We start from the raw sequence: 16749 nt of genomic DNA on the forward strand, positions 1-16749 counted from the left end.
TTTCTTTCCATTTCCGCTAATCAGTCAGTGACTTTCAAAACAGTACATGTTTCCTCTCTATAATTGTTATCAATAGCTCTATTTTTGAAAGGAGTATGTCAGATTCTATCTTATTAGTTTCTATTCTATAGGTTTTGTCTTTTCGATGATCAAAATAATGTCTAAACTAAATAGAAATAGAGTAATTTGGCTCCAGTAAGGGGTGAGAAGTGAAGAAAAAATACCAAAAATGTAAATACTTCAAGTTCCTTGTAATATCAGATAGGTTGTATTTATGTGAATGTGTTAGAATAACAGTACTTTTTTTATGGGAAGAAAATGGAGAGAGCAAGTCCAAACCTCTTATTTTATTATTGAGAGGCTCAGAGATGGAGAATCATTTGCATCCATGGCAGAACCAGGGCAAAACACTGAGTTTAGTGCTCGTCTGCTCCCTCTACTTACACATCCACTTCCCTGTCCACCACAGAGGATGCTGAGATTACACTGGGTAGATCACATATCTACCATCACATCTCTGCATCAGCACTCCTAAATATTTGTTCATATTCTGACTTTGACCCACATTTCTTAGAAGAAAATTACTACACCAAGTTCTTACACTGACAACACATTTTGAGTTGGATGACTGGGACTAGGAAACCTTGATCCAAGTCTTCATGTCCCATGGTTATCACTTGACTGTTCCATCTTTAGTAAATCATTTAGGCTTTCTGGTCCTTCATTTCCTTTTGGCATAGATGGGAGCAGAGGCCCTTCCTGACTCCAGTGTCTTTGTATCTAAGTCATTCTGATTTTGCCCTTCTTGTAATTTCTCTACTACTTATTTATATTGCATTTTGAACAGGCTTAAAGATGGACTCTTCTCCTTCTGGAATTTTGTTGGTTTTGTCTCACCAGTGAGACCGAAAATCTGTGGACAATGCCATGTTTCCTGTCTTCCATAGGTTATCTTATCTGGAAGATGGAGTGAGAGTAACTTTCCTATTTATTTCATGGATTCTTAAGACAGCCAGTTAAAGTAGTATACAAGGTATTACTATGAAGAAGATGTTTTAGAGTAGAAGATATCAAGGTTTTGCTCCTCTTTCAGAATCTTCACTCAACTATTATCTCAGACAAGGTATATTATGTCTTTAGTTCTATTACCTCGCAAGCCTGACTTCCTTTTTCTGTGCTAATCATTATAATCACTTTCCCAGCATCCTTCATCTGCATATCCTGATCAATGATGCTTGGTACACAGAAGCAGAACCACAGATGTTTACAGGAATTTCTCACCCGGACATACATTTGGATGGCATCCCCTTTGTTTTACAGCTCTGGCTATATAACATGGAATGTTTGGCATAGGAATTCAACACTTGTTCTTGGTTTACTATTTTGGTAACATTTTGAAGGGTCATTGAAAGGGTTCAAAGGAGAAAAGGTTTGAGAATGATGTGCTAATATATAAAGTTAATGTCAAACTTCTAAGTATCCAAATGTTGGGAAATATGTGAAATGGCTTTTAAAATGTATCATACTCCAACTCATTAGACCCATGTTACCAAAATGCAAAACAAGAAAACTATCTTCCTTGAAGTTTTAAAATAAAGTCAATAGCAAAATTACCTGTCATGTTTTATTTTCTACTGCACACTGCCATAAGGATGAAAAATATTTTAGTAACACTGTTTAATTTATAGGTTCAAAAAATTATTGTGCATCCTCCTCATCCCCCCAGCTATGAAAGTTTCCTTAATGGAAAAGTCAAGGTATCTTTTCTCTTATCTTTTAAAACTCATATCTACTAATTGTATTCTTTCATGTTAATTGTGTTATATAAAGGATTCTTGGGAAAACATTGATGACTACTGGTGATTTTATGGGTCTGTGTGTGTGTGTGTGTGTGTGTGTGTGTGTGTGTGTGCGCGCGTGTATATTTTTTTCTCCCCCTGTGTGTGGATTGAGTAGACAGGTGACTGTCAGAGACCAATTTCTTCATGTGATCTTGGTGTGAATCATTCGCAGCTGTGGTCCTCAAGCTCTCTTTCGTAGGCATATTTCAAGGTACATTACTGGGGAAGGTAGGGAGGACCCTGTCTGTGGAAGCCTAGGCTCCCTCTACTTGTGCTTGACTCAAAGCAACTTTTTATGTTTCAAATAATGAAGTTCCATGTATGATTTCACTTTCAACAGATGGCTCTGCTGCTTAAAAAGGGGGTGCTAAGTATGTATTCTGTTGTCAAATAATGTCTTGAGTGTTCTATTTATGGTCCTTATTGATGGAGAGATTGATAAATATGTATTGTTATGTGTTATTATATAGCTATTCTCATGCAACTTGACCTGTGTTTTAATTGTAAGAGGACTTTAAGAATATAGTTTAATGTTATTTTTATTTTACAAGGTTTTTCAATATGGTAGAAATTATACATGGGTAGGTAAAGTGAAAAGTGAAGTTTTTCTTTTTGCTTTGTGTTTATTTAGTTTTTACTTTCTTTTCTGAATAGAGTAGTGAGCAATGGGACTGCAAGTGTCTACATACTCAATACAAACCAATTTAACCAATTTGACTTAAATACTGAGGTGTCCTCACTCTGGTGGGTTTGATCCTGTTGACAGTGAGCACCAAAGATAATGGCAGGCAAATTATAGAATGTCATTATAGATTTGAACATCATTGGAGGTTAAAAATAAAAGAGGAGCTGTAAAGTTCCTATCCCTCCTTTTACAGAGGTAATAGATGAGTTTCCCGAAGGGAAAGTAACAGTTTGATGATGTCCCAGATAAACCTGGCTTCCTACTGTCTTCCCTGTGAAGGAGTGGCCATGTGCTGGTTGCTCCAGTAGGTTGATTTTGTGAAAGAAAGGCACATGGTGCATCTCTGAATAATGGAGTGAACCTTAAGGATCCTGTAGATGACATTTGGCATCAGGGTCAGAGGCACATGTGTGACTGGATTCTTGGCCATCTTTCTTTCTTCTCTTTTTTTCTCTCCCTCCCTTCCTCTTCATTCTCTTCTCATTGTCATTTCTTTTTTTTAAATTATTTGCATATCCACTCTTCTCCCCTCTCTAATGATAGAATTTCTATTTCATTGTATGTTTTGATTCTTAATAATTAGCCATGCACATCATCCATTGAGTTTTTCATGGCCAAAGCTCATCCCTGTGGCAGTTTTGTTACGTGTTTCTCAGTTCAGATTTATAAGAGGAGGATTATTTGCCTATCTATCTTCTTGTCACAAACCAAAGGTTAGGTTCATTAGCCTGATTATGGACCTTTGGTCAGGTGTCCAGCCTTGGTTGTGTGGGCCTCAGTGTTCTGAATTGGAGTCAGTGGTCCAAAATATGAATCTTTCAGCAGCAAGGGCAGGATGTGAGGCTGTTTTTTTTAAAGGGGATGTGAGTGGGCCATGTATTATCAACTCTGTGAATGTTAGGCCTGAGAAGGATGATGTGATAGGGAATATAAAGGGAAACAAACAAACAAAAAAAGAATTGAAGCTTTCCCAAACCCAGTGATCAGGTTCTATTTGATAATTTTTGCTTTAAGTATACTAGGTCTATGAAAAATTCTGTCTTCTGATGTTACCTTCTTTTTTTTTTAATTCAGTGCTATGTTCTCAGTTGCCAAGCTGTGATTTCACATTGAATCTTAAAAATGCTTTCTTTATTATGAATTCTACTGTGTTTGCTCCAAAGATGGCTTTTTGAGACACCTTTTACCAGTGCCCTTAACCTGTGCAGTTGATGAACTTGAATTGTAAAGAGATTTAAGTTTAGTGTTGTTTGTACATTAAAAATGTTGAATCGTATTTCTATTAGCTTCTTAGGAAAGGGAATTATTTTTATTTTTAAATTTCTTTCTCCTCGACATGTAATGACAACAAGTCTCAAAACATAGGGTATTTGATATTGCTAGTCACAAAAGGTAAGTAATGTCAGCCACTACTCTGTAATCTCTATCAGGCTGGGGAGCAGGCATTTTTTAGACTGCATACTACTTAGCACAGACAAAGAGCAATGTGAGAGAAGAGCCATTCACACAAGTGAACAGTGAGTGTTAGGCTATGATCATTGGTATCATAGAAGAATAGAAAAAAATTAGGTTATCAAATCAGTAGGATTATCAGTAATGTCCTCAAAGAGACATTTGATGAGATATAATAAGCAGGTTTTTGGAAAGGTGAGCACTTAAACTAAATAAGTGAGAAAAGGATACACATTCTAACATGAACTAAGGTATTTCCCCCCTCACCAATTTCCAACATTTTGAGTCTTATTCAATAAAGTGGCATTTCTATTAGGTAAGTAGATCATATTTGTTATAATCCTCATTTATGTTTGCCACCTGTCTCAATAGTACCAGAGATAATGTGAGAAGGCTGGTCATATTATATATCATGGCAATTATAATTAGTAGTAATATTACTGTCCAGATCTCTCTTACCCATTATTTGGATTATCTATTGGAATTTTTGTAACATAATTAATAATCTGATATAACACAGACTGTTTCTAAGACAAAATTAGAAATCCACTGAGAATAGTTGTTCACAAAGTTTTGGTCCTCAGATCAGCATCATCAGTATCATCTGTGAACTTGGTGGAAACAAAAGTTCTGGGAACTTACCCCAGATGCACAGAATTAGAAACTCTGGTGGGTAGAGACTGATGAATCAAGCCTTGCAGATTCTTCAGCATACTCTACTGCTTGAAAACCACTAATCAAGGTGTATGCTACTCAAAGTCAGTTCCTGGCACCACTGCACATGTTAGAATGCATAGGAACCCGGTCTACTGAAGCCACTCAGCAGCTGATTTTTGACCAAAAGATGTATAATATAATTATATACTCAATTGACTATCAGCAAAAGCATTTATTTTGAGATTATGTAGCTAACATTTATCAAATACTTATTTTGTGAAAAACAAAAGTAGGCTAGGAGCCTGTGCTAAATTAGACTATGAAGATATGTTACTTCAGTGTGTGATCTTTGGTTCAATTTTGAATAGAAGTTGCTGTTACTAGATGAAAAAGATTACTGGGACCAAAGGTGAAATTTGACAATGCATACATATTAGATATTACTATACCCACATTAAATTTCTAGGATGGGATAAAGGTATTGAAAAATTAGGAATTTTAATATTTATAAGCTGAGATGTGCATGGGCAGAGAGGGGAGGTTTCAGAACATTTTACAAATGTTTTAATTGTAACAACAAAAAGAATTTATATAGATACAGAGCAAGTGTGGGAAATTGTTGGTTATTGGTGAATCTGGGCAAAGGGTATGTGAGTGAAGCTTATTTTCTGCTCAATCTACTTTTTTTTTGAGATTATTTTGTTAACAACATGTCTGAATATGAAGAATAAAGAAGTAAATACAAATGCTCTTTCATGCCTCATTACTGGTACCCAATGTGTATTACCTTGAGTTAGTGGGTTAGCAATATTCTGGCTAAAATATGTTCCATCTGAATTCAGACTCTTGGAAATAGCCTACATATAATATAGACTGTTGAAATATTTTGCTTTTGTACTGTACATTTTGGTTTGGGGCCTTTGTTTTATATTCTATTGTTATGTAATTATAGTAGAATCACCTTATAGCTCTGAGTGGCTGAGAATTATGACTTTTTCCAAATCATAATAAGTCCCAGATATAGTTTGGTGAACTTTTATCTTACATACACACACATACACATACACACACACATGAATATATATATATATATATGTGTATATATATATATACATATACACACACACTATATATATATGAATATATATACATATATAAATATCTTTATATGTATACATTTATATGAATATATATATTCATTTCTTCCAGGAATACACATACATATGTGTATGTATATACATATATATGTGTATTTATATATTTATATACATTTATTACGTATATATTTATATATGTGTACATATATATACACACACACACATATATATGTGTGTGTATTCTGGAATGAATAAAAATATGTATCCTATCAAATAACATTTTATGAATGGCTTATTCATGGGGATTTGTGATTGGTAGTGGAAACATATAGTCATTGCCTATCTCTTTTGACCCACCTTTCATTCAACATCCATCATTGTATACCAGCATGGCCACAGTGACGAGCTCTGCACAGGTATGACCTGGTAACACCTGTCCTCAGCTGTAGTACTTTTCAGTCACTTTCCATCGTGGGCTTTTTCTGCCAGCCTTCTATATTTTAGAACAAGCATGAGAGAGTTTAAAACTTGGTAGTAACTCTAAACCAAGAGAACTATAGCCTAAGAATGAATATCTGTTCCTTCACCTGTCTCAGGAGAGAATCTGAGGAACATTTGACAGGACCTGACCTCAGAGGGTGGCAAGGAGGATAGAGCCCTAAGTGCCCACATTGTTGACCAGCTCAACACTACACACTTCAGTTGGCTTTTTCCCTTCTCGGCTTAACTCTGTATTCCCTTAGTATTACTTGGAATTGATCTTCAAAATAAATATCCTATGGGCTAGCTTTTGATACAGGTATTTTGTTTGTTTTTTTAATAGAACCCTGACTTAGACAATGGACTATTTCTAGTTATGTTTGAAGAGGGTGGGAATTGTTAGTATTACATTGACCACCTTATTAGAGTCTGTGTGATTCCCTAGAGAAAACAGTAGACAAAGAGACGGAGAGTCTTCTTTGTTCTTATCTGGTCTCCATAAGGTCATTTATCTATCAGGTGACTGACAGAACTGCAGAGAATGGTGAGTTAAGGGGAAGATGTTGGTACATATGTAGGATTCTGCTAGTTGGTTATAGGACTGTGGTTCCTGAGTAAAAGCATAAAGTGTTGAGAATAGCAATATAGCCCATAAATCTAAAGGTACTTAGAGAGTAGATGAGAGATCGAAGAGAAGGGTTGGTGCTGGAACTTGGGCAGGACTTCAGTTATTTGAACTAAGACATGAAGTAGAGACTTGAACATGAGAAGAGTTCTATTCTTATTCATACTGGGCATTAAAATGTAGGAGCAAAGCTATTTTCATAAAGTCAGATAGGGCAACTGAGGGTGGGGGAGGTTTGTTCAAAATTCCACAGCACTCAACTGAAACTTGTTAATAAATTGCATCAACCTAATCTGAGAAACTGCAAATGGGCAGCAAGCAGGTAGTATAAGGAGGCTGGAAACCAGTTGAAGTCTTACAAGCATGGGCTGGTTGCATGCCATAATTACTTGTTTCATTGTATAGCTCAGGGTAATTCTGTGACTTTTGAGTCTCTGTGGGTAGATATCCCATAGACTTAGGGCAAGAGCAGTTGATGTACTTTCTACTGCAGTCAAGTACAGATGTTGAAGTCCTGATTATACCCTGTCTCTTGGCTGATACCCCTAGGGAACACTTAATGGATGATGCTTCCCTTAAGAAGAAGAATAATTAACAATAGCTATATTATTTCTATTAATTTATAGTTACTGGTTGCTACAATTAATGCCATTTATGAAAATCATCATAATTATGGCACTTTACAATTTACAGAGTATTTTCCCATCCATTTTCTTATCTGAATCTTGTAACATCCCTCTGGCATGGGCAGGACAGGTGATGTTCTCTTCATTTTGCAGATGAAGAAACTGTGGTCCAGAGAAGACCTTAGCCAGACTCCAATCCAACTGTCCTGGCCAACATATTATGCTACCTATGGGTATTCAGAGATTCACTTATTGAATTCATGTTTCTGATAATATTTTATGTCCACACACAAGAAAATAAAGTTCACCTGATTCTCATTTGTCTTCCATTTTTCTTCCCAGTGTCTTACCTTTCTTGGACCCAGTGACTAAAGTGTTCATTTGCATTTTTAATGTTAACGGGGACTTTATTTTTATAATTCCATGATGTTTCATAGTTATTAATGCCCTTTGGGATAAAGATGGAATTTTCTTGGATATAGGGATTAGCAACTTGAAAACATCTATTTCTGGGACAGAGATCCACTGGCCTTAGATTAGTCAGACTAGGATCTCAGACTCTGAGAAAAACACAACCAATCTATTACACCACTATTTTTTTTTTATTTTCATTTTTGCCTGAGGCAAGGGAGGTGAATCTCCTCAATGTCACAAGCCCAACTTGAAATCTGTGTTACCCAGGCTCACACACACACACACACACACACACACACACACACACACCCTGGCATGCACACACACATGTGCATCCACACTAAGACTTTTTGGCTCCTTTTTTATGCAATACACCTGAGCCTCCACTGCTTCCTGTTATATCTTGAGCTGCATTTATTCCAATGAAGTAGATAGGAGAAAGGTTTCTGGCTGGACCTATGGCAAAGTCATTATTCATTACGTTATTGATACTCCAATACTCACTAAACACTTACTTGGGTCAGGCCACTGAGCAAGATTCTGGGGAAGCAGTAAGGAGAAAACCAGACAAAGTCCTTGCCCTCAAGAAACTTTCTTTATCTTCCTTGGAAGAGATTAATCATCAACAGAGAAATGCACAAAAAACATAGTGCTTAGATGGTGCCATATATTAATAGAATAGTTAATTTACCAGGGCAAGGCGATAGAGTGATGTAGCAGCTCATAATGATATATGCAGAGAGAGAAAATTGCAAAATGGCTACTTAAGCCCTATGATAAGAGGCACTCTGAAGAAGTCTCAGAAACAGGGATATCAGATTGCCTTAGGAGGCAGATGGCCATCCAGGTTTGGCTACCACTTCACAGGGAGCTGAGGCTGTCTGCATGCCTGGGATGGCCAGGTCCAGGAGGGTTTCACTCCTGCTGGCTGAATTCACAACAGGCTTACAGGTGCACCAGATCCCATTAAGTTTTACACAGACAAATAAATTCCTGGACTCAGGGAGGCTGGCTTGGTAAGATGTAGTAGGAAAAAAGGAGCTAGTGTTCTTAATAAGCAATGCCATTATGCATTGTGCCTAATGTCACATATTCTCTCAAACAACTGATTTACTTCAAGCATTGTAGGTTTAATGGTAGCCTGTCAGGGCACCAAACTTTAGTTGTTGTTACTAAGGATATTCTAGATGGTTGGCTAATGCCTCTTCTGAACTCTTGCTGGCATGAGACACTATCCTGATGTTTGTGCTGTTTTGAGAAGTCCTTTTTGGTTCACTGGATGATAATAGCTGCCCATTGTTTCATTTCTCCTGGGATGCTAAAGGTGAATTTTGAGTGATGAACTCTTATACATGCATCAGGCATGATCATTATCACATTGTCAACTTAAAAGATTATTTTACCTCACACTGCTTCCAAATTCTGTATTCACCTCACTTCATATCTCCTTGCCTTGAAGTTTAGGCATATTCTTTACTTGTTTTTCCCAGACCTGATCACAATTCTTGGCAACATCCTTTGGTGCTGTTATTGCCCCAACTCTTGTCCTATTGATACTGAGTGTGGTGTCTGGGGGCACCAACTCAAAATCCATAGATCCCTGACCATCCTCACTGCTCATTGTGCCTGCTTCTTCTTCAGCCTGTCACCAGAGCCTGCATGACCTCTTTTACTTCATGTTTTAGGTGCATTGCTTGGGCCTTGCTGTCTGTCTCTCACACATATACACCAAGTAGCCACTGAACCCTGATACCCAAACTCTTTCCTGCTTTCATGTCTTCAAGTGCTGATTTTTCTTCTGGACTGTGATTCTCCCTCCCTTCCTTGCCCATTACTACTCCAATAAAATTTTATTCTGTGCCCTAGTTTATGAATGCAAAGAGCTTGAGATAGAAATTGGCCTGTTGCTGAAGTGCAAGGATGAGGACATTAATTTCTGTTACTTTTATACTTATTATGTCTAAAATAATCATATGACCTTAGAAAAAAAGCACCTCATTTTTATTTTAGTTTTCTGTCAAAAGGGATAATTCTACCCCAGCCCACCTCAATGATTTAATGAAAAACTTAAAAAAAAATTAAAAATGCATCATGGTGTCGGAAAAAAAAAAAAACTTGGAAAAACACACAGTGCAAGCTTGATTGATTTGAACCCATAAGTCTATCCATGGAAATTTATTTATTTTTAATGTGCATGTTGTTTTTAGCAGGGAAATCCTGGAGGCAAGACCCTTGAGGAGAGGCGTTCCAGCCTGGATGCAGAAATTGATTCCTTGACCAGCATCCTAGCTGACCTCGAGTGCAGTTCCCCCTACAAGCCTCGGCCTCCACAGGTGAGTACTGCCCATGTTGTCTGTCCACATGGCCAGCCACAGGTGTTCCCTCTGCTCCATCATTCTTCTTTAATCTTCTTAGAGTCAGTGGTCTAAGTTATCTTTTTACTTAATACTTTACTTAATGTGTGCTAGTTAACTGGCAGAAACTTCTGATTTTATTAGTAATTTCCTTTAAAATAATACCCCTAATTTTATACAAAAGTATTATTGAAAAGTAAGTGTCTCTTTGTGCCATTGCTCTGTTTTCTAGCTTTACCAGTCTGGATATGGGGTTCTATGTTACAGTCTGTACAAATCTGACTTATCATGCCTACATAAGATGGAGATGAGGAGCTCTCTCTTTTGTAAGGCATTCCTTATGGGAGACATTGAGGTGGTTTCCAGTTTTGTTGTTATGAGCAAAGCTACAAGGGACTTCTTCATGTGTATTTTTGGTTTTGGGGGGGCAAGAGTTATTTCTCTACATTCAAGTTCTAACACTAAGATTTCTACATGGAAGACAATGACTGGATTCTTTAGTTTCCTTCTTTTTTTTTTTTTTTTTTTTTTCTGTTGGTGCTGGAGATTTGAACCCATGGCCTTGTGCTTTGGAGGCAAGCACTCTACCAACTGAGCTATATCCCCAGCCTTTTAGTTTCCTTCTGAAGCCTGGAACTAGTTTATCCTGGCCCAGCCATTTGAATGTATCAGTTTCTACTCAGATTCACCAGAATTAGATAGTGATTATTCTGGATTTTTTTTTTAAGTGCAAATGATGCCTTGTTAACAGTTTTTTCTTTGCAATTTTTGCTTACTTTGGAATTAGGTTATTCTTCTACACCTTAGTTTATTATCTGCATTTTGGAAGCTGCTCTTCCATCACTACTGATCATTCTCTTCTTCTCTAAGGGTCATGGAAAATATGTTTTGTGACTTCTAAGTCCTCAGAAGACAGATGTCAAAACTCTACTTGCAAATGATTGGACAAGTATTTTTGTCACTGTGTTGTTGGACTCTTGGGTGACATGTGCTCGACTAAGTGACAGTGTGTACACCACTCTGAGTCCCACTCCAATTCTTGAGCAGCAGCTGCTGTATTAACAATGATTCCTTTCATGAATTAAAAAGCAGTCCTGCTTCTCTGCTGTCAGTCATGCCAACACTTAACTGCACATAAGGTTGCTGTGCTGTTCTCTTTAGACACATTCCCATTACCTTTTCTATACAGACAATGGGATTGGCAGGTATGTGGGGCACAAGGCAAAAAATACTAGAGATTAGCTCTTCCTTACCTGTCTCTGCTCTTGGCTTCTCCAGTCCTGTTAGTAGTAGATGTCCTTCTTTCCTGTAAACATGGATTGAGCGGCTGGTATACAGCAGGCATTGTGATCTTTTGAGAGAACTCACAGGAGCAGGAAAGTTGATGATTGAAAGGGAGAGACATACAACTCCGTTGTCAACTTCCAATAGCCCCTAATATTATGTAAGGTAAACTATGGTTCCTACTCTAAAGCACAAGGAAGAGAATAATATATGCTGTCGAAGGTGGAGGAATCTGAAAACGCTCATAAAAAACTTTACATGTTACTGGAAGGAGGGATGGCATTGTTTTTTGAAACAAGAAGGGAGGAGAACCTGAGACCCAGGGTGGGATGGCCAAAGCTGCATTCAGATAAGGACGAGCATCTGGAGCAGTGAAAGGTAACGCTGGAGGCTTGAAGTGCAGTGGGGCTGGATGGTTTCCTACAGCAGTCTGTGGACTAGTTTGGAGATCAGATTAAGATTTCAACCTGTCTTTTGTAGGTGATAGGGGACACTTGAAGGTGATCAACCAGGTGAAAACTCAAATTCATTAAGAAAAAGAAATATAAGAAACAAGGCCAACTCTGCAAGATGTTAGCCATCTCTGAAAGATAGACCTAGGTCTGAGAAATTTTTTTCCAGTAGGTCATGCTTTATGAGTTGATGTTCATCAATTTTCAATTTCTACCTGGTGAAATACCTTTAGTCTAGTTTGTTTTGGCAGCAAGACTGTCTGCCACTGAACTCAGTCACATTTTGCCTAAATGTTTCTGTGCATTCCTATTCTATTATTTTAGGAGGATTTTGTGTTAGTCTCATCCCCCCAAAGTCTTAAAACCTAATATATATGGATAAGATTATGCTGTGAGGTTTTTACTTGGTAAAGCTTTCATTCTTTAAGGTGATGTCTACACACGCCTCCCATAAACCACTACATTTTAATGGGTTTATTCAGCAGTGATGTTATTGTTTGAGCAATCTTGCTGCGCACACAAACTCAGAATCACTGTTATTTGAACAGCAGTTGACTGACTATGAAGCACTTTCACATAGACTCTCACTTGAATGAGGTACAGATAACTCTGAGATATAGATGGTGTGCTTATTTCATGGATGAAGAAGGCCTGGGAGATAAGTGGCTTGTCTTTGACCACATTGTATAAGCACAACTGGACCTTGAATTTAAGCCTGTGTTTGGTTTTAGATACTAAAACCAGATTGAAGATGTCAGGCTTATTTATTTATTTCACATTTTACCATGGAAATCAGTCATGTGAGTGACAGTGTCCCTTGAGTATGGCTTTTCTATAAAGAGAAAAACATTCAGAGGGTTTAACAAAATAATTATGATGACCTTTAAGTTGACTGTATCCATAATTAGGGCAAAATTTACTTACAATATCCCTGTTTCATTCAGAATTTAAAGTGTGATCCATCCTATTATTTTAAATTATTCTAATATAGGGAAGAAAGAGTTAATTAGAAGATATAGTTCATCCTTCTGAATTATATTCACTTCGATGGAACTGAATTAGGTGTGTTAGTATTTATTGGTGAACATAATTATACACTGTGAGAACAATAATCACACACTTAAAATATTAAAAATATGTGACAAAGGGAGATGATGACTATAGTAGACTGTGCTGTTGTAATTAAAAGGTATTTGAAAAATCCTAGAAACATAGACTGTTAATATTTGACTTCGATGGTTCTGTTTTTGAGCCAAAGCAAATTTCAAATTCAAAACCTGGTGAGTCACCTGACCACCTCAAGTCGGCTAGTAAGTCTCTGATTTCTCATGAGTCAATCATGTGTTATATGTTTTCCCAAATCTGCCTCTGAATCACCTTTGTAAAGCTGCTTTGACTCATGGATCTGGGGGGAGATGGCATATATGTGGAATATTTGTTCAATAAGAAGTCCCAGGGAACTCACTCACATAGCAACTGTGAAAATGTGCCTGAGCTTTTGAAAATAGATTTTCACTGAAACATTTCCCTCCATTTTCCAAAGGGACATTTCCCACCCTCGGATTTTCCATATTTAGTTCTGTTCGCTTACTTATCCAAATGTTTATTGGGGCAATGTGGCCTAATTCTATATATTCATCTATCCATCCATGAATTTGCTTAAGGAACATTGGGATCCTACATGGGTTACATAATGGAGATATAAGGGTTAGTGTCACCATGTCCTTAGTCTCGAATAACTCCTAATCTTATAGAAGAGAGAAACACATAAGTAATCCAGAGTGACACAAAATGACCTCAATGCGCACTTATGTTATCGTGTGACTCAGCACAAAACTGTTCAGAGATAAAAAATGGGAATGTCAACATTGTACTTTCTATGTTTTAGTTTCAAGAAGGGTTGCATAGATCAGGAAGCCTTTGTGTTCACATGACTATGTGTTACAGGAACCACATTGAAATCAAGGTACTAGAAAAATAGGAATAAGAAAGTACAGGAATATTGAAAATGAATGTTGTTTTGAATAAGTTAGTATAATAGCAATATAGGTTATAAGGAATGTAAAGGAAAATATCAGATGAAAAATTAATCAAGTATACTTAGTACCTAGTAGCCCTCTTGATACCTGAGTGCACTCACATTAAGATGGAGAAATTTACTGGGGATCCTAACTGTGTTTGTGGACACTGGTTTTGGGGATAACACCTTTAACAAAGTTTGCATGATATCTATAAATACAGATTCACCATGAAAACGTTATACAATTAATGTACCTTAGTAATAGAAACTAAAATTTTTAAGCATTTAAAAATGTGCATATTAGGGAGTAGTTTTAGAAGAAGAGATTTGAGAAATTTGGACACGGTTGTGTTTGATCCTGTTTTCTAACCCAGTGCTCCTAACCCCCTTCCTGGGTGATAGAAATATCCTTTTTCATAATGAAGTGAATCTTGTGGGGTCCTAGATGGGAAGACAAAGCTTTGATTAGAAGCCTGGTATTTTAGCTCCCACCCTTCATCATCTGGGCAGGAGACACTAGGCAGTTGATTAATGATTGACTACGTCTGTGTGATGAAGATTCTGTAAGATTCCCTTAAGAGAGAGTTCAGATAGGTCCCCCATCAGTGAACATATCCACATGGCAGGAGGGTGGCATCCTTCAACTCCACCAGGGCAGAAGCTGCTGTACTCAGGACCCTTCCAGACCTAGCTCTGTGCACTCTTCATCCACCCATTCATATGGATCCTTTTTTTTTTGCGGTGCTGGGGATCAAACCCATGGCTTGTAAGGCAAGCACTCTACTGACTGAGCTATCTCCCCAGCCTCATATGGATCCTTTTTAATACACAGATAAGTATAAGGAAGTGTTTCTCTCAGCCATTCTAGCAAATTATCAAACCTGATTTTGCTAATACCTCCAGTTTGTTGCCAAGATCCACAGAAACTTGGGGGATCACTATTTGGATTGATGTCTTAAGTGTGTGAGGCTGAGCCCTTAACCCATGGAATCTGCAGTAACTCCAGGATCCTAGTGTCATAATTGGATTGAGTTGTAGGATATTCACCTGGTGTCAGAGAATTGGTTGATGTAGGAAAATAACCCAAAAGTATACTGTCAAAAGTGAAAGCTTTATCTGGGCACAGTGATGCATACCTGTAATCCCAGCAGCTCTGTAGGCTGAGGCAGGAGGACTGTGAGTTCAAAGTCAGCCTCAGCAACTTAGCAAGACCCTAAGGAACTTAGCAAGACCCTGTCTCTAATAAAATATAAAAAGGACTGGGGGATGTGGCTCAGTGTTTAAGTGCCCCTGGGTTCAATCCCAGGTACCAATAAAAAAAAAAAAAAAAAAAAAAGTGAAGGCTTCTCTGAGTAGTGCAGAGAAAACAACCAAGTTTTCCCTCTTCAACTAATTTGAAGAGACTATAAGGATAGGGTGGGGCATAGTTTGGTAGCTTTGACTGAAAATTTGCCAACTTAACACTGTCTTCTCAATTTCATGGGGTCACCTCTCTAGAAAGAGCTCCATATGAACTTGGCCACACTAGCAATCTGAGATTCTTTTTCATAACTTTATTTCTAAAATGGTCATGGTTAGTATCATTTATCCCTCTTCCACAGAGATACAGTGTTGTTCTGGGGCTAGAAGAAGTTGTTGGCTCATAGGAAGTCCATGCAATCCTTCTCATTTCATTTCGGGGTTATTTGCATGTGTCTGGAGTTTGCTTTCAAGATGCAGGTCTTTGAAGTTCTGAGCTGATCATTTTGGATGCTGTTTATCCTGTAAGTGATATATTTAACCTCATCATTTAAAGCATGTGAAAATGATTGTAACTTCTTGGTCTGTTTGGAAACTGAGTACTTAAAATGCTGTGTGGTCATGTGGAAGCATAGGCAATTGCAATCCCAGTTCTCCCACACTAGGTTCCTTTCACAGAGCCGTAATCTATGGGGCAGCCTGAGAAACTTCTTCAGGGGTTATGTGTCTTATTGAAAGTTTTTTATTAGGAACCATGTGGCCTGCGGGCTTGGACACAGTGTAATCAGGGTGGAGACTTGTGGTGCCATGGATCTTCTACTCTCTTGTGCTCTGTGTTCTAGCTTGCAAAAGTCATGAACGGCTGCAGGGGAGATTAATTAGTAATTAAAAATTTTAAATTTTACGTCATTCGATGCAACCTGAACACGTAGGCTACTGAGAGATGAAAGCTGCAAAATGTTCTGTGACAGGACACAAGCTGTCCCTGCAGACAAGGGATTTCACTGTTTTTTGATCAGCTTTTTTGAGAATTGAGAGAGGAACTAGGTGTTTCTGTGTTGAAGAAGAGAATAGAAGAATACACGTGGTTTGTTGAGAAATGGGTTCATCTGTATATCTGCTTACTATAACTTTCTTTGAGAGCTTTATTAAAAGTCAAAAAATGGCAGAAACACTTTGTGTAAGATGTTAACTTGTAAGATGTTAACTGGAATACAGTAAAATAATATGCGAAGAACACCACGTTAAAAGAAAAGGGGATCTAATTCTTTGCAATGCCCGTGCTTGTGGCATTCACATTATTTTGAGTTAGTCTATACCTGTCAGGAGACCTCCACAGTTAAATAACAATGAGGCAGGGGTGGAGGAGTGGTTAGCTGACTCAGAGTTGCATGCCATGGGTTTGATGATTGACAGTTAATTTTTAGACTGAAAATAATTGTATCACAATACTATTTATACCTCTTCTTTCTTTTTAAATAGATGATGTTTGTGTTTATATCTTATGTGACCAGCATAGTCAA

The 16749-nt window shown here is 37.6% G+C and overlaps 1 protein-coding gene across 8 annotated transcripts in view; it reads left to right on the forward strand.

Annotated features, from left to right (window-relative positions):
- Lpp (LIM domain containing preferred translocation partner in lipoma) overlaps positions 1-16749 on the forward strand; it is a 651895-nt gene that overhangs the window by 303652 nt on the left and 331494 nt on the right. For 7 of the 8 annotated variants that reach the window (XM_047563184.1, XM_047563192.1, XM_047563188.1 and 4 more), the window contains one exon: positions 10085-10210. In XM_047563184.1, the coding sequence (XP_047419140.1) occupies positions 10085-10210 (126 nt within the window). The remainder of the gene's footprint in view (positions 1-10084; positions 10211-16749) is intronic. The other variant, XM_047563190.1, reaches the window with a different exon arrangement.

This window comes from Sciurus carolinensis, chromosome 9 (assembly GCF_902686445.1).
Source record: "Sciurus carolinensis chromosome 9, mSciCar1.2, whole genome shotgun sequence".
Taxonomy (NCBI): domain Eukaryota; kingdom Metazoa; phylum Chordata; class Mammalia; order Rodentia; family Sciuridae; genus Sciurus; species Sciurus carolinensis.